Below are 24,979 nucleotides of genomic sequence, written 5' to 3' on the forward strand. Positions count from 1 at the left end.
AAATTATGGTATTTACTTCTAACCCCCATTTGTCTATCACATCAGGGTTTTCAACTTGTAAATACTGAGTTTCGTTTTTATCCATATACATTTTTTCTTGTTTGTTTGCCGGGATTTCCTCTTCAAACTCTATGTCATGGTCATCAATGCGAATGGCATACTCTTCATTAGGATCTAGGTAAACCTGAGCACCATGGCCATTAGTTTTATAAAAATTGAGTATGTGTTTATATCGCATTGTCGTTCCGGTTCCCGAATGAGTCGAATCGGAAGACATTTTAGATGTTTATTCATAAAAAGTGTCTGAGACTTCTTCAAAGATAGTGTCCAAGTGATTGCTTTGATTCACACTCTCTTCGATGGATACTCTACTAGTGGTCTCTCCACATATGCCCTGGTTTGCTAGTATACGATCATATCTAAGGTTCATATAGACTTGTGAAGCTTTGGATAGAGTACTTACCATCAGATTAATTTGTTATCAGTTTCTTCCACTTGACTTGATTGCAGCTTCTGTCACGCTTTCAATTCCTTGTTTGCAACTTGATTTTTGTATCAATTTTAATCAAGTTGGCTATCCTTTCACAAAGAATACACAATTTTTGCTAACTATTGTGAATGGTCTATGTGTATCACTTCAAATTGAGCTAAGTGAGTCAGCACTTGAGACTTTTAGATTCTACTTTTACAAAAAGCCCAAGGACTAATCTGCAATTTGGAAACTGAGTGAACATGTACTAATTTGGATCCGATTGAAACCAAAATTGACCGGTGGCCTTGTATTATGTTGTTCTAACATTGTTCAAGCTCAAGAGTCCAAAAGTATGTCTTTGTAGTAAATAATCGCGATTATTTACTTTTCTCAAATTTTTATACTTTTTGGCTTGTTTTGCCAAGTATTGAGCTTTTTAAGGTCTCTGAACAAGTTTCACTGACTTTGAACAAAATTTGTCCAAGTTAACGACTATTTCGTGTCCGTAGACTCAGTTTTTGAGAATCTTGCTCAAGTCTCACTTTTGCGATCCAAATTTCACCAAATTTGATTTGTGTGGTCTATTTGATATGCTTGACCTTGTGGTATACTCAAACGTGCAAAAATGTCCAATTTTGTAGCATATGTAAATAATCGCGATTATTTACTCATGGTATTTTTATGCAATTTTTTGCCACAATGTTGACACAGAATGGTTAAGCAGCTCAACTTAAGCTCCCTAGCCAAGTTTCATCAAGTTTGGATAATCCTTGTTCAAATGGTCAATAATTTTGTGTTTGCAGACTGACTTTGCAAATTTGGCCACAATTTTCACTCTAATGATCCAAATCTTACCAAATTTGATTTGCGGGCTTAATATAGCATGCTAAAATAAGTGGTATGGTGGGTTGGTCAAAAAAGTTGAGAAATGAAACAAAAGTAAATAATCACGATTATTTACTTTTGGTAAATTTTTACATCTTTTTTGTCAACTGAGCATGCACACTTGTTGAACACTTCAATATAAGCCTATGAGTCAAGTTTCACTGAGTTTGAACAAAAATTTTCCAATTCACACTCAAGTTCTCGACAATCAATACAGATTTTAGTTTTTATCAAGTTTTTGGTTAGTTTGGTGATCCAAATTCTATGGGCCTTTACAAGAGATGTTTGTACACATGCATAGAGTCTCTGGTATCAAACTTGGTTAGTTTTGAGCTGAAAGTAAATAATCACGATTATTTACTTTTGGCCTAAAATGAGCACTTTTTTCAACTTTTTCAGAGAACCGTATTTTTGCGAATCATTTTAAGCCTCTGAGTCAAGTCAAAACTTAATTTGGCCTAAAATGTCAAGAAAAAGTAAATAATCTGAGTTTTTGCAAACTCCTTAAATTTTACCTCAAATGTGTCCTTAAGCTTACCCACTGGTTCATACAAGTTTTAAAGCATAATCTCTAGTTGGATTCCATGGTGGACAGTCTTCTTGTGCTATTTCTAGCCGTAGACCTGAAATTCTGCAACTTCACATAAACAACTCACAATTGATTCTTTTGGATATAGCAATGTTCTGAGATCCCACCTCGGATTCTACTTACCCTACTCCTAAGTTCTACTGCAATGGGGTTGTGGAAAGTGTCCACAAACACTCGTTTTCTTGTTTTTAATGGTTTTCTGAGCCTTGATCTTAAGACTTGTCTCATCCATCAATCATTCTCAAAATCCTAATTTAATCCTCTAATCCTACAATCCTAAAAGGTACTTAGCAAGTACAACCTACTTCCAAGCTACCTCCACACAGCAAAAGACGACAATCTTAAGCTATGCGGTTTTAAAAAGAGAGTTTTGACTCTACGTGATCCTAAAGGAAGTTGAAGGACAACTACACAAGACACTCGTGTTTCTTCCTAGTTTAGGTCTCTTCAATCCCCGACAGCGACGCCAAATGTGGGACGTGTGTCTAACCTCACTTCTATCTTATTGCAGACATATAGAGAACCACGAATATAATTGTCAATCCATGGGATGAAGCTGACTCCACTAGTGCATAGAGGCTACAAGAGGTTGTTAATCTCTTCGAAAACAACAAACAACTCGCATCTAACTCAAGCTACACTCAAATACCAAAAGCTAGTCGCTAATCGGCAAAAAAATCATAACTGTTACATCATCAAACAATATCCAAATGTTACGTAACTTATAGGACATGTTTATAAGACCTAAGCACACATGCTTATGCACTTTAGGTCAAGTGCAAAAATCGTGATGATTAACATCAGTGAGTTTTGACCTAGTCGTTTTCGACCTAGAATGCATCTAAATACTTAGCAATGATGCCCCGATATCTCACCTATACTTATTTTATGATTTTTAAGCTTAAATTCCTACTTATGATGAAATTAGGCCGGAGGTCAACGATGCCAAAAGCTATGGATTACCATGAAATGCTTATGTCAATGCGTAGAGCTCTTACCTGCGGTTGCAATGCAACAGACGACACTGCAATGTGACAATCGAGAAGGGAGTAGGAAGCGCGAGAACGAGAGAAGTGAGCGCCGTTAGCTCAGGCCGTGTTTCTGTTATCCAAAAACTTATAAAATACTTACAAAGATTGGCTTTTATACCTTAGCCAAGGTTTATACAATCTGGAAGCATGTAGCCCCAGCTCATCAATTACACTGTTTATCTGAAAAGTAGGAGTTACAACATTCCCGGTCCATCAAAATAATAAGTGTTTTTACAATAAAGAAGCTCCGAAAAATGTTATCTGAGTTATCCGAGTTAGCTTGCTGCTAACAGACCTCCAAAAGAAAATCAGATAGACGTGGTGCCAAGTTCCCCGAAGTGTGTATGCTAATAACATATTCCAAACTTTGAAAAATTCTATGCAAGATGTCGTGAAGTGAACTTTGCTTCACATAAGTTCATGAAAAATATGAGACATAACGCAACCTGAGTGCTCATAGCTAGCAGGTGCTCCTGCTGACACACATATACCAAAGCAGAAACAAATCAACCTTGTCAAAATTTCATAGAGAATCGGCCTTGCCAAATCGTGCAGCTTATTGAGAATCATGAGATTGCTCAATATTGATAGAGATAGCATCTACAACTTAGCTATCAGATGTCATCTATTGCCAAACACTGCTTGATCGAAGCAACATTTGCTTGATAAGTTAACAATGTGAAAATTCTTGAAAAAGTGATTCAGTCCAAAAGTGAAACTTAAAGTTAACATACTTATCGACTGCCCTTGGCACTGAAAGTCATAACATCCCGTATGTGTGGTGGTCAACATTGGATTCAACTCATAGCTGTGGATGTCAATGTGATTTCCAATGTGCTTCGTGCACTTGTGTTGCTTGCTCCCTGGCAAGCTACAATGTCTTTGAAGTGACACATCTAATGCATGGAGCCGTGCTCCTGGAAGCCTTGCTTTCCCCCTCCTCTAGATAGCACAAGGAGGAGATATCAAAAATATGATAGCCAACGTAATACAGAAGCCGGTTTTTAAGAATCTCGGTACAAAGCCTTGCTCCCTAGTTGAAGCTGATGTACCAAGGTGCATTTTATGGAATTATCTTAATAAACAAAGTTAAAAAGAAATTAACCTCGCCAATTGTCAACCATATCGACCAATATATCAGATCTAAAAGCATAAAAACATATACAATAATGATAGAAATAAAGCATACTTGGATTGCTCAATACTGCTGGCCTTTACCCTTGAAATCTCGTTGGATATGTCTTGCCAGACAATGAGTTGAGCATGATTGTTTGTACTGCCTCAAATGCAGTAAACTTGCTTGGGAGCCATGCCCCAAAACTGTGAATTAAAAAAGAAAGATGCATGTCGGCTTCTTAGAATTGAATAAATGATCGGCCTTGCCGATTACCTTTTATCTTGGCCTTACAAGTCACATGCATTGCCGATACTTGCTTGATTGCGGCTTTTAACCCTGCTTGTGCTCTTCGTAGATGATGTTTTTTTTCGTAAATTTGTTGTTTGCCGTTAACCATCATATCTACTTGAGTGCTTAGATTATGGACCACATCCAATCTCAGTTAGACCATTCCCCACATACCTTCCACTTCTAGCCACTTTCTCATTTTCCACCCTTGTATCCACATTTGATCAGCTTAACATATAGCATGGGACATGCTTCAGTTGAACTTATAGGTCCTCGATGATACTAATACAATCTCTCTCTCTCTCTCTCTCTCTCTCTAGTTACTCTATCACCCAAAAGCTCATGGCGACCTCCTTTTACTTTCCGTTTGATTGACTCCTACACCCCCTAGCCGGTTCACGGTGGAGACCGAGATGTTCATGGCACTCCTTCCTCTCGACTCCTACAACCTCAAGGTGGCTCATCTCTCCCAAGCTCTGTCTCTCTCCCCACACACTTTTCATTCCTAGCTCTCTAGTCTCTCTCTCTCTCTCTCTCTCTCATTTACAATTAGGAGTCATGCAACCTTATGACTTCTCTCTTGAACGATGCTTTCAAATTTTTTTCTATAAACTATTTCTTACAGAAAGTGTTTGATTTCATCTCTTCCCAAGAAACGACAACTTTGGCAATACTGTAGCTGCTCACTTTGGGCAATATAGGCTTGGCAGCAAAGCAATTGCAACTCCCTCAACTACAACAATGTTATTCTCCTCATTCTAGCACGAGGTTGCAAAATCTACCCAGTGTTTATCTGGAAATTTCTCAAATGAATTACTTTGACTTGAGCCTAGAGGTTTTCTTCAACAAAACCTGAATTCTTAAAGTGTAGAGTTTGTGATATGTAAATCGACCCAGGTGAATGGGGTTTGTGACATGGTCTTTCCAAGGAAGACGTTGTTGGCTTCATCCACAAAAGATGTGTGCGAGTGGCAGTGGAATGGGGCCTTTAGAGGAAGGCAACGTTTCACATGAGATATGGCTTGCTGAAGATTGACATGGCTCTGGCTCACCCTTTTGAGCCCTAAAGAAAGCATAACATCCACAGTCCTCTCTCTCTCTCTCTCTCTCTCTCTCTCACACACACACACACACACACACACTCACACACACACACACACACACACACACAAAAGGATGGTGCATGACATGTACGATGCAGCCATCCAATCAAACTAGGCTCTTGCTCTCCATAATTGGCAGTAGGAGATGATCATGTCCTGAGATCGATCAAAGCACGAGCAACCTTGACCATGTGGGGCATCTGGACCGCCCACGATCGCAAAGACAATGCAGGGTAACTGGTAGAGCGAGGTTGACGCGTGAAGGGCATTAACGTTCAACATTTTCTCCAGCTCTTTGATGCCTGCCATTTGAGTCACCGCTGCTTGGTGACGCATGGCCTAGCTCTCTGCTTGAGAAAATTTTAAGTCAAATAAAGAAGTAGTGTAGATGAAGTCGATTGATTGGGAGCATTGTGGGCCAAACTTCATGTTCATTTGGATGAGGCAAACGTTTGCACCTTTTGGGGCTAGGGGAGGGGGCTTGCCTGGTGGGTCAAAAATATCAAACTCCTACTTCTCCAATCACTGAGTCCGAACCACAACATATCCCCCTTTCACCCTCACTGTCTTTGCTATGCCTAAACCTAACCTTATAAACACTACATCATTAACTTTGTCTTGAGGCACTCATCATCGAGCAAGAACAATAGGACACTCACATTGTGGGTAGCCTGGTGTTTTGTTTTAGGTTTCTTGGAAAATTCCTTGGCTCTCAATTTGCATGTTTGAAAGCCTTTTTAGAGTTTCTGTTTTACAAAATAGAACTAATTTTTTTGCCCAACCCCCCTCCCCCCCTCTCTTGATCTTATTGCCAAAGATGGTTGTTCAGAATGTCTTTGTGCGACTAGGGAATACATACAGGATTAAGTTTAGACCAACCGTAGTGTGTGGCCATGATCCAAAAAAATCCTTGTTACAGAGAATCTTTTAATTATGATGGCGAGAGAGCTAAAAAAATAAGACGATGATAGTGGAAGATGTAGCGCCTGCATGTTTTTGAAAATCATGAATGGATAAGCACAATTCAGGGAGATATATTCGACACTCCTTGACGATGGGGAGTGGGACAACAATGCAGGGGTTGTGGTGGGCCCCCCTCGTCACTATATGGCACGGCTCCAGCCAGGGGGGATCTACGGTGGGAAAGAGAAGCGAAAATCGCAACGCAATCTCAACCGTCCGTCGACTCGATGAACTAGGGGTGAACTCAGGGCAAAAATGGCACCCCGAGTTCACTCCTAGTTCACCCGCCTCGCGGGGTGTGGGTCGAACCCGAGACGTCTCGGTTGCCACACGAATGCCCTACCACCACGCTAGCGCGCGCCGCTGCCCATGTTGGCATGGCACATGCTCACACCCTAGTTCACCCTTAGTTCACCCCCAGTTCACCCACCCCTAGTTTACCCGCCCCTCCTAGTTCACCCCTAGTTCACTGCATGATCCGACGACTGAGATTAAAGCCGCCTCGCCCCCTTAAATTTGGACCCTAGATCCCCTCTGAGCCAGAGCCATGCCATATAGGGACGAGGGCCTGTGGGCCCTTAAGTTGGTCAGTGCAGCACGATGAAGATGTTACCCTCAATGGGTCGGGTTCGAAACTTGCTCGCCATTGGTTGTTTTGCTAGCCATAGCAGACGAAGCAAAAGGGGCTTGAAGAATCTGTATAGATTCTCACTAATAGTACATCACTGTAGCTTTTAACTCAAAACAACTGTTATTTGGGCTAGGCGAAAGCAGCATAGGTTGGCTTTGCTCCCTGCGAGAGCTAGCGATGGACAGTTGTGCACTGCCACTGTCGCAAATATTGCTGCTGCTAGTCGTCCTCATATCCATCCTCTTTCTCGCGTTGCGCTACGTCATATGCTCTCCTCGGCCCGCGCGCATCCCCTTCGCAAATCGTCACGTGTTCATAACAGGGGGATCCAGCGGCATTGGTTTGGAGCTTGCAAAGCTTGCTCTTCAGGAGGGCGCCCAAGTCTCCATTATGGCACGGGACCTCTCCCGCCTCACACAAGCCAAGATTGCCATAGTTAATGCTACTGGCAAAGAGGTCAAAATCTACTGCGGTGATGTGAAAGATTTTGAAAGTGTGAGTGCAATTGCAAGAGAGGCTGGCTCTATCGACATCCTCATCTGTAGTCATGGAATCTCTATCCCAAAGAGCTTGGAAGACTCCTCCCTGGATGAGATCAACCATGTGCTGGATACAAACCTCAGAGGCAACCTTCATGTCATCAAGGCTATGTTACCCTCTTTGAAGAATCGTAAAGATGATCAATTTGCCTCCATTGCCATTATCTCCTCTCAAGCTGGCCAGGTACATGTCTCATATCATTTGTAGTTATGAGTTTGATCATGTTGAAGAGTCCCATGGAAAGAGAAGAGTAATGGAACTTTAGGTTCTAGAACCTGGTTATTGACTTGCTTACATTTGTATCTAAGGGCCTTTACACATCAAGCAGCACCTGCCAATGCATGCGAGAGACGGGCAGGTGGGGCATTACACACAGCCCGTCCGCTATACTAAAAAGTTGTAAAACTGTCAGCTTTTCCAGCTCAAGCGCTTCAGCCTACTGGTTGGTGCGCGATGTATGATTGGTGGGGTATGCAGTTCGACCACTTTGGGCGCACCCTCTTTTCTTGGGCGGGGGTCTTGGCTGCCCATTTTGCCAAGCGAATCATGCAGCGCCACCTCGCATCCAGCTCAGGGTACATCCCTGTTGAGGCAATCACATGGCCTTCTTGCATTAAGACCGCTCCCAAACTACGACCACAAGCATCACAATATACTTCGAAGGTCTGGCAAAGCCAACACTGGTCCAGTAGTCAGTTTTTCCTTAAGTGTCTGAAAGGCAGTCACTTCTGTCAGTCCCCACGAGAAAGGGACTCCTTTTTGAGTCAATATGTGCAAAGGGGAAGCTACCTCTGCAAACTTCCGAATGAACCGTCGGTAGTAAGGACACAAGCCCAAGAAGCTTCTAACTTCATGAACTTTCTTCAAATCTGGCCAATCGCGTATATTTTCAATCTTGGCTATGTCCATCTGTACTCCTGTTGCTGAGACAATGTGTCCAAGAAAGTGTATCTCTGGCAAGAAAAATTCACTCTTTTTGGCATTGATAACTAATATAGATCACGCAATGTGTGAAAGACTTGTAGTAGATGGTGTCGATGTTGTGCTTCATCCTTGGAGAAAACTATTGTCACAAACTGTTGACGTATCAAAGCCAATGGAGCCAACCAGATGTCGGCCGAGGAGCCTAAACCCTAAAAAGAACAAGTAACAGAAGAAGAAGTCCTACCAACTTATGGGGACCTCGTCCGATGGGGACTCAAGTGACAAAGGATTAAAATAAAGCAGGACCTACACACAGCTTGCGCAGCCAATTGATAACGAGGCAGACGTGTACGGACGCTCTAGAAATTGCACTGACAGTGCTGATGTGGCAGATGTACAGAATTCCGTGATTTATGTTGGCAGCTTTTTGACATTGCTTTTGGACCAGAAGCTTTTGAGTTTGAAGACTTTTCATATAAACTGCTTTTGGGGCCTAGGGCCTTTAAATATGAGGCCATGGGCTCATTCTCTAGCATGCTTCTTGGAGAAGGTGCAGAGTCTGGGGTACCGGCTTGTACTGTGTTGATGAAATATAAAGAAATACCGAAAGGAGCGCCAAGGTTTGGGGCTAATACTCTCAGGGGTGGAATTCCGCCACTCCGTGTGTCGCGTGTTGTCTCTCTCTCTCTCTCAGTTGAGTTGTTATTGAAGTGCTAAAAGTTTGTTCAGTTTGTTCTTTTCTATTGGCACGTGGTGCTCGTCTTGTGACAATGGTATCAGAGCATGAGACGTGTGCTTTTTTGAAAGCATACTGGTCCTACCAAAGAGCAGACAGAGCAAGATTACACTTTCAAAGTTCATTGGAAATTTTAGCTTCGTGCTTCGACCAAGGTCTTATTAGCCACTCCAACCCTTACTTCATTGCGCATCGGGCGTGCTCCCGTCTTCACCGCTCATGTCTTACATGGCATAAGCCAAAAAAGATCAGTTGCAAGAGAAGGATCCACGATTTGTTTCGAGTCACGGTTTTTCTCAAAAAAAGTGCCATGCAGATGTTGATGTCTATAGCTACCAAGCCGCACACTCCAAGGACTTGGCAAGCTTTCAAGAAAATTTTTGTCCAAAGTTATATGGTTTCTGACATCTTCCTTCGGAGTGCAACTTCTTGCAGAGTGGGGAATCCTCAAATGCTTGCCATGGAAACCGTAGTAGATTATATCTTAAAACTTCTTGACATCTCTTAGTAGATGTCTCTTCTCAAGCTGATAACCTTGGAGCTCCAGTGCGATTGCTATCTTGGGACTACCATCACCGCTAAAGAAACACTGTCTGTCCAGGAGCTAATGGACCATGTTGTGCTTGGCTACGACCTTTTTGAATGAACCTAACCCTAAATTTTGGTGCAGGTTGCAGGATGGAAAGTCAGTCGACTTTTCGAGCTTGATTGATGTCGAGATTGCTTTTTAAGTTTGAAATCTGTTTGAGAACTTATTTGGTGAGCCTGTTTTGATTTTGTTTGAAATGGATGGTATCTGCTTTGAACCTGTTTTGGTGTCGATTTGAAATGTTTGACTCTGGCTTTAATACTGGTTTCATTGATTTGTGATTTTACTCCTGGGTGGAGTAGTGACAAATGATGTTTGAGAGTGCTTGCTCATTCATACTCATGGCCCAGCCCCTTGTGGTTATTTGCGGGGGGAGTATTGAATGATTGAAAAGTGTTTTTTTTCGTCATGGCCCGGACCCTTGTGGTTATTTACGGGGGGGGGGGGGGGGGGGGGGGTATTGTTGTTGTTTACTCATGGCCCGGACGTGTGTGGTTATTTACAGGGGGAGTATTAAGAAGTTTGAGCAGTGGTTACTCTCAGCACCTCCAAACGACGCAGGCTGCAGTCTGGGGGGCTTTGGTTGTAAAAGGCCTCTATATCTCATGTCCCAGACCTTTTTAGATTATTTGCGAGAGAAGTGATGATGGAGTCGTTGAACAGCTCATGGCCCGGACCTGGATGGTTATTTGCGGGGGGAGTGTTCATCGGTGGCTTTATGTTTCTATGTTTTGTAACATGCATATGTGGGCATTTGTGTTGCATTGTGATGTGCCAGCCACTGAATATTCCTAATTAAATGAGATTGCCTGGGTATGTAATTTTATTGCATCAAGACACCTGCGGAAGATCAATGCGGTTTGGGTGTGATGGCTAATTTTACTACGCTAGAATATCAAGAGTTTCGATCTGGACAAAAGGAGGAGCCAACTCCTTGATCAAAAGAGCCGAAAGGAGAAGCCAACTCCTTATCAAAAGAGTAGAAAGGAGAAGCTAACTTCTTTAAAAAAAAAAAAAGCAAACTGATTGTCCCTCAGAATGACCCTCGGAAATTTTTGAGCTAACTTGAGTTGTTTTGCAAATATGCTGTGATGGCGGACGATTATACTCTCTTTCAAGAAGGGGAGATGTCACAAACTACTGACGTGTCAAAGCCCTGAAGAATGGAGCCAACTTGCAAATGCTAGTCGAGGGGCCTAAACCCTAAGAAGAACAAGTAACAGAAGAAGAAGTCCTACCAACTTATGGAGACCCCGTTCGATGGGGCCCCAAGTGACATAAAGGATTAAAATAAAGCAGGACCCACACAGCTTGCACGGCCAACTGATGACGTGGCAGACCTGTATGGACGCTCCAGAAATTGCGTTGACAGTGCTGACGTGGAAGTTGTACGGAATTCCGTGATTTACGCTAACAGCTCTTTAGCATTGCTTTTGGACCAAACGCTTTTGAGTTTGAAGGCTTTTCATGTAAACTGCTTTTGGAGCCTAGGGCCTTTAAATATGAGGCCATGGGCTCATTCTCTGGCATGCTTTCTGAAGAAGGTGCAGAGTCTGGAGTACCGGCTTGTACTGTGTTGATGCAATATAAATACCGAAAGGGGCGCTAAGGTTTGGGGCCAATACTCTTGGGGTGGAATTTCGCCACTCCGTGTCGCGTGTTGTCTCTCTCTCTCTCTCTCTCTCTCTCTCTCTCTCTTCAGTTGTTATTGAAGTGCTAAAAGTCTGTTCAGTCTGTTCTTTTCAATTGACACGTGGTGACTGTCTCGTGACAACTATAATATCATCAAAGAAAGTGCCCACAAAAGATCGATGCTCTCGAAAAATCCTATCTATCATTGGGTTAAAAGTCGCTAGAGCATTGGTAAGTCCAAAAGGCATCACCAAAAATTCATATAAACCAAAGCTTGTCCAAAAGGCTGTCTTGTAGACATCTCCCAGAGCGATTGTGATCTGATGATATTCGCCTTTCAAATCAATCCTGCTGAAATAAGAGGATCCCCGAAGTCGGTCAAGAATATCATCGATCCTTGGAATCGAAAATCTGTTCTTGATAGTGATTTTATTGAGAACTCTACAATCAATGCACATTCTCCAAGATCCGTCTTTCTTTAATACCAACAAAACTGGAGAGCATTAGGGTGAAGTACTCGGCTGGATAAGACCCTTTACAAGAAGGTCTTTCACTTGGTTCATGATCTCTTCGTTCTGGGCTCGACTAACACGGTAAGGTGGCTGGTTCGGTGGTGTGCTTCTAGGAATCAGATCAATAGTATGATGCTCAGGACGAGATGGTGGTAACTCGCTTGGGAGGCCTTCAGAGAAACAATCAGCATGTGTGTGGAGAAAATCTTGGCATTCTTTGTCAAGTCCAAACATGTTCGTTCTATGTTCATCATTCAACTCTGTCAAATAGATCGAGTAAACAAAAATACTGGATTTCATTAATTTGAAAATGGCCATACAATAGGGACGTACTCGCCCTTAAGTTTTACATCTAGTACAATTTTTTGGCACTTTTCATTTGTCAAAGTTGCTTTCTTGGTCCGATAGTTGACCACGACGTTGTTCTTATGGTACCAAGGGACTCTTAGGAGGACGTCACACCCTTCCAAAGGCATGATGTAAAAGTCCTCGTGCCCTAAATACCCCTGACAATGCAAACAAAGTTTGCCAATGACAGGCGTAATGGCTATATCCCGTCCGGGTGCCGCTAGAACTGCTTCTACTCGTGGTCCCATATTGTCGGGTGTAATCTTGAGCCGTGCCGCCAATTTAGGTGAAATGAAGTTGGCCTTGGCTCCTCCATCGAAAAAGATAAGGGCTTCCTGATCTTTCACTTTGCCCCAAGCTCGGCAAAGTTCTGTACTTTCATCTATCTGGCTTGGGTCAATTCCAATGCAATCCGGTACCAGTCAAACTTTCATCTTGCCTTTTTTGCCACGTTCCTATGCTGCTCTAAAACTCTCTTGCCTGTCTTCAATCTGTCCTTGCTGTGCCTTTTTGGGGCACTTTGCGGAGATGTGCCCTTGTTCCCTGCAACCAAAACACTTCTCCTCTTTGAGGTAGTTAGCCCTTTCTCTAAGAGTCAGTCGGGGTCGTGTATCTTTCTTTTCCCGAGGACTCTTTTTCTTTTTACTGCCATTGTTGGAGGTCTGTCTGGTCCTTTGAGTCAAGATTTCATAAGTGGGGTAAGTCAAATTCCCCGAATGTATCGAGAAACCCCGTTTCGCATGACCCATTAATTCTTGAATAGAATCGGACTTTTGTTCAAGGTAGTAATCTCGGATCTCTGTAGGGAGTCTGCAACAAAACTACTCAATCTGTTCCTTAAAGGTGACCTTCTTAAATGAAGAGGTTGGTAGAAAAAGAGCCCCAAAACCTCTCGCAATATGTGTGCAAAGAATCTCCCTTGGTCATCCAAAGATGGTTCCAAGCAGTTCGTACATTCCGTTCGTACTCACGGGTCAGCCGAGAAGAAAGAAAGAGTCGTTTGAATTTCAACCACTTGATTGGAGCTTCTTTCCTCAGAAGAAGAGTGGACCACCATGTTCGAGCATTTCCTTAAAGCCCTCCTAATCTTGGAGTGCTCTGAGTAGTGCCCTCCAGAGAAGGCTATGCCAAACTGCTGGATGAAGGCCAAAGCCCTCGGAGCATCTCGAATCCAGAAAAGGATTCAAATTTAATCGACTGTTTACCTTCTTTAAATTCCTTTGTTTTCTTGCTCTCGTCTTGGGTAGAAGTGCTTCTTCTTCGCATATAACATGTGGTCATCGGAGTCCGAACTGTCAGAGGATGACTCCTCCGTAGAGCTATCAGAAATTGGTCGGAATCTGAGTTTCAACTTTCTTTGCCTTTTTCTTGCTCTTTCCGAAGCTTTGCTTTTTGCTTCACTTTTTGCCCTTTTGGTCCTCCTCGCTCGAGTCAGAAGAGCTAGAAGAACTGTCTGAAGAAGGAACTGGGTAGTCCTTCAAAACGCACACGCTTCTTCGGCTTTCTTGCAGATGCAAAAGATTGACGGCCCAGGTAACCAGGGTAGTTAGTCCCCTTCTTGCTTTTCTTCAATTGCTTTTTCAATTTATTTTTCATGTCCAAAAGCTGACTGATCTGGGTCTGAACCACCTCTTGAAGTTCTTGTTCTGTAAACATCCTCGGAGAAGGAGGTTTCTTGATTGCCGGTTTAATTGGTGGTTTGATGGCTTTCTGCCACTGAGTATGCACTTCAGCCATAGATTGCTAAGACAAATTTTGCAAATTGAGGATCTTTAGCAAACTGAAGCACTTTGTGCACTCGTCAACATGTTGTTGACGTTGCATCTTTTGGAGTTCATACTGTGTAGGCCAAGGTGGCCCGCACTCATCTTCTGTTATGTCGTTTAGATCTTCTGCGATGTCTCCTCCTGCCTCAGCGGTTGCAGAAGAAGTCGATTGATTCTTTTTGGAATCCATAAGTGTCGTGAGAGAAGGGATTGGATTTCCCGGTAGAAGAGAAATTGGCTGTGCTCTGATACCACTGTAACAAACTTGGACACCCCAAGTCAAGATTCTTCCACGACACAACAGAGATTCACTTCAAAATACTTCACAAAATCAAAAGAGTAGACACGGCCCGTCGTAGGTCCGTGCCAAGAGATATTGGCCCCAAAGACTAGGGCACCTTTCGATATTTCTTTTTATAAATCTTTGAGCAAAGTACAACCGGCCCGCGGGTGCTCGCTCTTAGACTCTGTGTCCAGATCCTTTGCAAAGTGAGCCCCTTGGGTCACTTATAAAGGTTTTACAAGGGTTGCTAAAAGCGGAGCCCCAAAAGCATTAAACTTAAAAGCAATGGCTCCAAAAGCTTCTTTGATTAAAATCTGTCCACAAAAGCAGTCAGCTTAAGCTGCGGAAATCCGCACAGCCAGCCAGCGTAAAAAGCGGAGGTTCCGTACAATCCTGCCACGTCAGCTTGTTAGCGCCAAAAGCGGGATTTCCGTATAGACTGCCACGTCAACTGTTGTCAGCGCCAAATGCGGAAATTCGTACTGTCAGCCACGTCATCAATTTGTGACACTCTCTCTCTCTATCGCTCACAACACTTTCTCTCAGTTTTCCATTTTCTTTTGTTTTGGTCATTGCGCAATCTCTCATAAAGTAGAAAGAAGGGCTCTCCCTTCCCTTCAGTAAAAGGAACCTTGAGCACGCACTGATCACTCATCCTGAGCATACATCATCATTCATTTTTGCTGCACATTACACTGCCGAATCCATGGACGACATGTCGGGTTCCTTATGGCGTAAGACAGAGTGATGAAGACGGGAGCGCGCCGATGCGCGATGAAGTAAGGGTGGGAGTGACATGAAGATTCTTTAATAAAATTTCTCTAGTAAGCTTTGGAAGCGTCAACTTGCTTTGTCTGCTGTTTGGTGGGACCGATATGCTTTTAGAAAAGCACATGAAAGCTTTGTAACAGGGACGAGCACCACGTGCCAATAAAAAAGAACAGACTGAACAACTTTAAGCATTTCAAATAACAACTACACTGAAAGAGATAGACGACACACGAGACGGGGAGTGGCGGAGTTTCTTCCCAAGAGAGCACTGGCCCCAAACCTTGGTGTGCCCCTTTCGGTATTTCTTAATATTGCTTGAACTCAGTACAATGCCGGTACTCGTGCTCTGCATCTTCATCTGCACCTTCACCGAGAAACGTGCCAAAGACTCAGCCCTCTGCACATATTTAAAGGCCCTTGCACTATGGAAAGCAGTTACATGAAAAGCTTCAAACTCAAAAGCATCTGGTCCCAAAAGTACTAGCTGCTAGCGCGTTTTGCGAAAATCCGTACAGATGCGACGTCATTATGTCAGTGCAAAATCCGGGAATTCCGTATAGGTTGCTGTCAACAGTCCATCGTAATTTGCGGGTCTTCCGTACAATTGCCACGTCATCACACAATTCTTGTGTGTGATATGGGTCTAACTTCGTTTTAATGTCTTCAGGTCACTCAGGCCCCATCGGACGGATGCCCCATAAGTTGGTGTAACAAACTGCGGACGTGTCAAAGCCTAAAGAATGGAAACCCTAGTTTCTGCCAAAAACCCTAACTGTTGAAACCCTAATTTTGGAAACCCTAACCCTAAATTTGCAAAAACCCTAACCCTAACCCTAATGGCAGCGTGGCAGATTTCTGAAAATTGCGCTGGCTGATGACGTGGCAGGCTGTACGGATTTCCGTGATTTACGTTGGCAGCTTTTTGGCTTTGCTTTTGGACCAGAAGCTTTTAAGTTTGAAGGCTTTTTACTGTAAACTGCTTTGTAGGCCAAGGGCCTTTAAATATGAGGTTAGGGCTCATTCTCTGGCATGCTTCCTGGAGAAGGTGCAGAGTCTTGAGTACCGGCTTGTACTTTGATGATGCAATATAAAGAAATACCGAAAGGGGCGCCAAGGTTTGGGGCCAATACTCTCTGGGGTGGAATTCCGCCACTCCGTGTCGCGTGTCGTCGCTCTCTCTCTCTCAGTTCAGTTGTTATTGAAGTGTTAAAAATCTGGTTAGTCTGTTCTTTTCTATTGGCACGTGGTGCCCGCCTTGTGACAGTGGTATCAGAGCATCAGGTGTGTGCTTTTCTGAAAGCATACCGGTCCTATCAAAGAGCAGACAGAGGTATTGGACTTTTATTCGGAATATCTTCGTCCTCCAACTCGGACTTATTAGCCACTCCCACCCTTACTTCATCGCGCATCGGGCGTGCTCCCGTCTTCACCGCTCATGTCTTACAGGGCATAAGCCAATTAGGATCACTTGCAAGAGGAGGATCCAAATTTGTTTCAAGTCACTGTTTTTCTCAGAAGCAGTGCCATGCAGATGTTGATGTCTACAGCCACCAAGCAACATACTCTAAGTACTTGGCAAGCTTTCAAGAATTTTTTTTTTGCCCGATGTTATATGGTTTCTGATATCTTCCTTCGGAGTGCAACTTCTGGCAGAGTGGGGTATCTTGAAATGCTTGCCATGGAAACCCTAGCAGATTATAACCTGAAATTTCTCGACATCTCTCAGTAGATGTCTCTTCACGAGCAAATGACCTTGGAGGTTCGGTGTGATTGCTATCTCTTGGGACTACCATCGCCGCCAAAGAAAAACTGTCTGTCCAAGAGCTGATGAAACCGGCCTGTTCAATCCAAAAAGGGCGGTAGACTTTACTTTAAACCTTGATTTAGCTTTCACCCATTATTAGTCGTCTATTTTACCTGTACTTTCAAGACACAACAAAGGGGAGAGGGATACAGGCTGCTAGATTGCACCTGTATGAGTAGACGGACACCAGATTGGCCCCTAACTTAGGCGCCCCTTTCGGTATTTCTTTATTGTTCAAAAGAGGGAATAAACGCTGTGGTTCCCTACAAGCTGCCCCGCACAAACTCGGCTGAATTTCCACTGTTCCAGCCTGTTTTCGGCAGCATAACTGTACTAGAACCCTTCACAGTCAGTATTCCCACGCATTGGCCGACTTTCCCGACGCATACGGGCACTTTACAAAACCTGGCGAGAATCTGCAGCACGCTGAATTCTCTGTTTTCAGCCCTGAAAATGCGCCAGATCACCTGTACAGCGGTCCCCTTGCGTCCCCGAACCTCCTGGGGGTATTAGGGTCCGTTTAGGGCCAAAACCCTAAACCTGCAAAAATACACAGCAGGCTGTAATTCACTGTTTCGGGCTCCGTTTCGCGTGCCGGTCGCATCCCTAGCAAGTCCTCGAGCTCCCGCACCTGTAGGGCTACTTGCCCTTTGAATTGGACGAGATTTCTGGCGTGAAACCTCTCCGAATTCACCTGTACCTGCGGGGGGATTAGCCGCTAGCTAATCCAGTACCTGTGCAAGAGGCTCTTGCCTCGGCAATCGCGCATGAACCCACACAACTGTACATTGGTCAAATGAAGAGCCCACTAGAGGGGCATAACATACTGCCAAAGGGGAGAGAGAGGGCAGTGCGTAGCGTGCAGGGCATCACTCCTGGCACCGCACTGTGCATAAGAGGGAAAGCAAGCACTCCATAGCTCTTAACCTGTGACAGAGACTTGCAAAATGAGCCTCCCAACTATAAATCACGTTTTTGCCTTCTCTATAAGTAGTAAACTGGCCTCAAAGTGCCAAGTGTCACTCATTTGTGCATTTTCCCGCTTTAGACCCTCGGGTCTAAAAATATCTCACCTGCAGCCTCTGTTGACTTGGCCACAGAGTAACAAAATGATCCCCATGTCAAACTGCACGTAATGACGCGAAGACATTTTCAGGTCCCAAAATAGCAGTTCCCTAAATTTTAGGAGATGCTGCCATTGTATCTTTCTAGGTCATCCGACCCTCTTTGTACACTGCGGCCACATCCAGAACTGAAATGTAGCCTCTGTAGCAAAGGATTCCACTTTGGCTAGTCAATGACCCCACTTGGCTAACCATAGTCCTTGTCCAACCTTAGTGCTCTCTTGCCCTCAGGCCCGGACTCCCTCTGGACAGTTCCACACTAGCTATGCAATGCAGGGCAGTTAGATTTCCCGAGGGGTGTTTCCAAAAAGTGAAAGTAAATAGATAATAAGAAAGAAATCAACAAAAAGGATAGATAGTAGTCACACGCTGGTGACATACCCCCCTCTTGAAATCTCAAACGTCCTCGTTTGCATCTATGTCGTCCATGCTTACTGTCAACACTGATGTATTCAACACCTGTCGACACATATACGACACATACATGCTCATTGTCAACCCTGGTGTATTCAACACCTCGTCGACTCATGTATTGCCTGCGTGTGAACCCTGTCCCAATGACATAGTGGTAGCTTCGCACTCTGCCATTGCTTTGAGTCACGAACTTTCCAATGACAAAATGGTAGCTGCACATTTTGCCACTGTCTTATAGTACACGTTGGATCCCGTAACACTTGCGAGCATACCCAAACCGACAGTTTAAGAATGCAGTTACACATGTACTCTTTAATAGAAGCAATCACTGTATCCTTGACAGACTGACAAGAAATACTCACTTCTATAGCACTAACCAAACTTTTGGACATTCCATAAGAGCAATTGCCAAACTGACAATCTGTACAGCTCTAACATTCATGTAACAGGTATTTGATTTGAGCTCACTTTAAATACCATGTACATCATTTGTTTCAAAAGCCATTGTCACACTGACAATCCATTTAGCTTTGAAACTCAAGGGGTCAAGGTAGGTTGCAAATCGAAGGCTTCCAGGTAAAGTGATAACACAGTTGGTGACTCTGCAAGTTCACCTTCTTCCATCCACTTAGCATCCATTGGTGGATAGTTTCTGAACTTTACCAAGTAACGCCTAGCAACCTTGCCTTTCACTTTCCTTTCTTTGTGTGCCAAAATCTGTTCAGGGACCAAGATTTCGTCAAGTTCCTCGACTTCCGGCTGATCTTCAGCTGGTATATCTTCTGGCACATCACCCACATAGGGTCTGAGAAGACTCACATGAAACGCATTGTGAATCTTCCAACTGTCAGGCAATTTCAGCCTATATGCAACATCACTGATTATGTCGCACACTTGAAAAGGCCCATAGTAACGCATGCTGAGCTTTGGAAACACTCTTTCCTTGCCCTTCATCTTCTTTAACCTTGCCTTTTCAAAGCGTAAAAGCACCCAATCACCAAGTGAATATACCACTTCACGACGGTGACGATCAGCTGCTTTCTTTTGCTTTGCCTGAGTCCTTTCTAAGGCCACTTTGACCTTCTTGTACATTTCATCCATGTCTTGAACATACTTATCTGCTTCAAATATCTTGTCCTTTGTATGCAGTATGGGAGGAACTTTCTTGCCACCTTCAACTATTTCAAAAGGTGCCTTGCCAGTTGATGAATGCACTGTATTATTGTATGCATACTCCACCAATGGCAAATACTGCTCCCACTTTCCTTTATGCTCTGACACATAGGACTTCAGCAGATCTAGGACAGTAGAATTTGCCTCTTCTGACTGCCCATCTGTTTGAGGATGAAATGACGAAGAGAATTTGAGCGTGGTACCCATATTCTCAAACAAGCCTCTCCAGAACAAACTAGTCATGCGTGGATCACGGTCGCTAATAATCGACTGTGGCATGCCATGATACTTGAAAATATTGCTCATAAACAAGCGTGCCATCTGATCTGGCTTTATCTTCTTCCTGACAGGAATAAAATGAGCCTGTTTGCTGAATCTGCAAATAATGGTCCAAATACCATCATTTCCTGTCTGCGTTCTTGGAAGATCAAAGATAAAATCCATAGCAATACTTTCCCATGGTTTATCTGGAATAGGTAGGGGTTGCAATAACCCTGGTGCCTTTTGCCTGTCAAACTTGACCTTTTGGCATATTAGGCATTCTCGCACAAAGGCATCCACATCCCTTCTCAATGTAGGCCAATAGAAGAATGTCTCAACCGCTTTAACTGTAGCATCAATACCACGATGCCCTGCATACGGTGGGACATGACTCTCTTCCATAACTTTGCGTCGCAATGGCTTTGTGACACACAATCTGCCATGCATCATCATGAACCCATCTTTGAGAAGATAGTGTTCATGACGTTGTCCATCCATTAGCTGCTCGAAGACCCTTGCAAAATCTTCATCATTTGCATACTGTTCTCTCATATCATCAAGTTCATGATGATAAGGAATCGACACAGCTGAAATTTGTGGCTTCCTTGACAAGGCATCAGCCACAACGTTCTTCTTGCCTTCCACATGCACAATCTGAAAATGGAACATGGACAAGATATTTGCCCATCGCATATGCTTTTCAGATAACTTTGTCTGTGTCAAGAAGTATCGCAAGGTCTGATGGTCCGTTTGGACAACGAAATCTGCACCTAGCAGGTAGTGTTTCCAACTTAAGAGCGCATGAATCACAGCCAGTAATTCTTTCTCATAGACCTGCATGGTCATCTCTGGCCCTTGCAAAATTCTGCTCTCATAGGCTACTACCCTGCCATCTTGCATTAGCACAGCACCAATGCTACTACCGCAGGCATCACATTGGACCACAAATGACTTCCTAAGATCTGGCAACACAATGACTGGATCCGAAGTCATCTTTTCCTTTAAGAGATTAAAAGCTGAAATCTCTTTTTGTGTCCATCTAAAGGTGACTGCCTTCTTTTGAAGAGCATGTAAAGGTGAAGCAATCTCAGCGAAATTTCGGATAAACCTTCTGTAATAGGAGCATAGTCCCAAAAAGCTTCGGACATCATGCACCGTCTTCAAATTTGGCCATGACTTGATCGCTTCGACTTTTGCAGGATCCATTCTGACACCATCCTTTGAGACAATGTGTCCCAGAAAGTGAATCTCTTCCAGAAAAAACTCACTTTTCTTTGCATTGATGAGCAACCTATGACTGCGTAGCTCTTTGAACACAATGGCCAAGTGATGCCTATGCTCCTCTTCATTCTTTGAGTAGACTATCATGTCATCAAAGAATGTACCAACAAACTGCTGGTGTGGACGGAAAATTCTGTCCATCATCCTATTGAACGTAGCAGGAGCATTTGTGAGACCAAAGGGCATCACTAAAAATTCGTAAAGGCCAAACGTTGTTCTAAAAGCAGTCTTGTGCACATCCTCTGATCTAATGCGGATCTGATGATACCCACTCTTTAGATCTATCCTGCTAAACATAGCTGCTCCTTCTAATTTGTCCATAATATCATCAATTCTAGGTATAGGGAACCTATTCTTGATGGTATTCTTGTTCAGTGCACGGTAGTCGATGCACATACGCCATGAGCCATCCTTTTTCTGCACCAACAACACTGGAGAACAGAATGGAGATGAACTGGGCTGAATCAGCCCCTTTTCTAACAACTCCTGTACTTGGCCCATTATCTCTTTCTGCTGAGCCGCACTAACCCTGTACGGAGGCTTATTTGGTGGGCTACTGCCTGGCACCAAATCTATCGCATGGTCCTCGGGTCTCTCTGGCGGTAATTGAGACGGTAATGAATCGGAAAAGCAGTCACTATACTGTTGTAAAAACATTGACCTTTCTTTATCTAGCACAGATAAATTTGATTCATCACAATCTGACACTTCACGTGCAAAAACCAAGTACGCAGAAAGATGCTTTTTCATTACAGAAGTAATAACAGAAGCTGATACAGTAGGAATAGACTCCCCTTTAAGCTTTACATCCAGAATGTGAGTCTTTCCCCTGCTCTGTACAGTGATCTTTTTGTTGTAGGCATCCATGATTCCCTGTACACGAAATAACCAAGGAATACCTAACAACACATCACATCCGTCCAGTGGCATGATGTAAAATTCTTCAGCATCTACGTAGGACTGGATATGTAGACGCAACTTTCCGATGATGGGTGTCACAGCCTCTGTATGGCCAGGACATGCCAAACCTGCCTCTGCTGTATACCCCATCTCTTCAGGTCTGATTCCCAACTTTGAAGCCAATTCTGGGGAAATGAAGTTGGCTTTGGCACCTGGATCAAAGAAGATAAGCACTGTTTGATCCCTAACCTTTCCCCATGCTCTGCAAAGCTCACTTGCATCTGAATTTGGCTTGTCGCCCACCATATCTGGCACTAGACCAGCCATGGGCTTCTTTCCTTTCTTGTCTTCCTTGTCTTCAGAATCAGCTGGCCTTTTCTTTGTAGGACAGTTGTAAGCAATGTGGCCAGGCTGCTCACATATAAAGCATTTGTTCTCTGTCCTCAGGACCTTCTTTTGCTCTTCTGACTTGCGAGGAAAACGTCTTTTCCATTTCTTTGCTGGTCCTTTTTCTGATTCAGCCGTAGCTTTGTCTTTCCCTGTGTTGGCCGACTCCTGAGTCCCTTTAGGAGCCTCATTGGGAACGTGCTTCTTGGCTGAATTTTTCTTGCCTGATCCTGCCTTGACGCCAGTGTTAAATTCACAATCTTCTCCCTTGAGCAAACCATTGCCAGTGTTTGCTACCTCGATGAGCTGCGTCAAAGTAGTGACTTTGGTCTTTGTGCAGTATTTTCTCAATCCTTTGGGTAGGCCACAACAGTATTTTTCTATCTGTTCTGTCAATGGCACAAACCTATAGGAAGTTACTGGAAGTAGAGCTTTCCAAAACTTCCGATTGTAATCATCCAGATTTCTGCAAGTGGCAGCATTTAGCTGGTGCCATTCTGTCATGACATCTGCTTCGAAATCATCAGATAACCATGCTGCTGCAAAAATCTGCTTGAAGTAAATCCATGTGGACGGAGCTTGCCCTTGAAGCAATAAAGTTGTCCACCATTGTCCCGCATTCCCTGTCAAGAAAGTGGCTGCCTTGCGGACCTTTGAAGCCTCTGTAAAGTTTCCCCCTGCATAGGCCTTGTCAAACTGCTGGAGGAATGAAAGAGCCTTCTTCCTGTCATCAAACCCTGTAAAGGTCGTGAATGACACTCCTTTGCCACCTTCTTTGTACGGAGTTGGCCTCTCCAGCGGCGTTAAATTGTCATATGGAAGTGACTGAAACATGGGAACACTAATAGGGTTCATCTGTGTTCCTTGGCCGCTATTAACTTGACCTGGAAATGCCATATTTGGCTGCTGATTTGTAATTCCAGCCATACCAAAATTTGCTTGTGGCATCCCAAATTGTCCCTGAGTGCTTTGAAACCCTGGTTGCATACCCATGACACTGTACATGGGGTTAGGCATCATCGTTTGAGCACCCCCAAACACTGTTCCTGGCGTATAAAACTGATTTCCAGGTGCATGACCAGCCATCCTCTGAAATACCGATCCACCTCCAAAATAGCCAGGGTGTACTGAAGGTGGTGGGAAGACCTGTTGCATAGCCTGTAAGTTGCTTCCCTGCCCATTAGAACCAGCTATAGGCTGCTGAAAGGTGGCGGGCTGAATTGGTACAGCTTGAAAAACTGGCATCTCAGCCACCTGTTCTTGCACCTTAGGCATACGTTGTGGAGACTGCATGTTCTCCGTCAAGTGTACAGGTGTTTCCATTGACTGTGCGGTATGAATCACCTGTGCTCGAGCCTTAACAGGCTTTTGAATATGATCCAGTGACCCAACTTGCTGAGACGGAACAGGAGGTTGCAGAAAGGCTAAAAACCTTGGGTTCTGCATTACTTGTGTGAACATAGCCACAGCAGTAGCCAACTGGGTCCTGAATATATCATCATCAGTCTGTGGTGGTCTTGAGGACTCACCCACTTCATGTGTCTGTTGACCCTGTGAAGAGGAAACCTCTTCAGTCACATCATCTGGTCTGTCAGCCATAATTACAATTCCCTGTGTCTGGTCTATGATCCCTGTGTCTTCAAGCCCAAAACTGACCAAGGCTCACTTCTATGGGAAAAAGTGATTTAATCCCGTCGATGGAACCATGAAACCGGCCTGTTCAATCCAAAAAGGGCGGTAGACTTTACTTTAAACCTTGATTTAGCTTTCACCCATTATTAGTCGTCTATTTTACCTGTACTTTCAAGACACAACAAAGGGGAGAGGGATACAGGCTGCTAGATTGCACCTGTATGAGTAGACGGACACCAGATTGGCCCCTAACTTAGGCGCCCCTTTCGGTATTTCTTTATTGTTCAAAAGAGGGAATAAACGCTGTGGTTCCCTACAAGCTGCCCCGCACAAACTCGGCTGAATTTCCACTGTTCCAGCCTGTTTTCGGCAGCATAACTGTACTAGAACCCTTCACAGTCAGTATTCCCACGCATTGGCCGACTTTCCCGACGCATACGGGCACTTTACAAAACCTGGCGAGAATCTGCAGCACGCTGAATTCTCTGTTTTCAGCCCTGAAAATGCGCCAGATCACCTGTACAGCGGTCCCCTTGCGTCCCCGAACCTCCTGGGGGTATTAGGGTCCGTTTAGGGCCAAAACCCTAAACCTGCAAAAATACACAGCAGGCTGTAATTCACTGTTTCGGGCTCCGTTTCGCGTGCCGGTCGCATCCCTAGCAAGTCCTCGAGCTCCCGCACCTGTAGGGCTACTTGCCCTTTGAATTGGACGAGATTTCTGGCGTGAAACCTCTCCGAATTCACCTGTACCTGCGGGGGGATTAGCCGCTAGCTAATCCAGTACCTGTGCAAGAGGCTCTTGCCTCGGCAATCGCGCATGAAC

At 44.0% G+C, this 24,979-nt stretch overlaps 1 protein-coding gene across 2 annotated transcripts in view; it reads left to right on the plus strand.

The window, feature by feature from the left end:
- The first annotated feature begins 7,191 nt into the window (after window positions 1–7,191).
- LOC147437304 (3-dehydrosphinganine reductase TSC10A-like) overlaps window positions 7,192–24,979 on the plus strand; it is a 48,771-nt gene continuing 30,983 nt past the window's right edge. For both annotated transcript variants that reach the window (XR_015184842.1, XM_086486862.1), the window contains exon 1: window positions 7,192–7,802. Coding sequence is in view for 1 of the 2 variants with exons in the window: in XM_086486862.1 (XP_086342988.1) it covers window positions 7,257–7,802 (546 nt within the window). In the remaining variant the exon portion in view is untranslated. The remainder of the gene's footprint in view (window positions 7,803–24,979) is intronic.

This window comes from Adiantum capillus-veneris, chromosome 17 (assembly GCF_014529385.1).
Source record: "Adiantum capillus-veneris isolate H3 chromosome 17, ASM1452938v2, whole genome shotgun sequence".
In the NCBI taxonomy this organism is placed as follows: Eukaryota; Viridiplantae; Streptophyta; class Polypodiopsida; order Polypodiales; family Pteridaceae; genus Adiantum; species Adiantum capillus-veneris.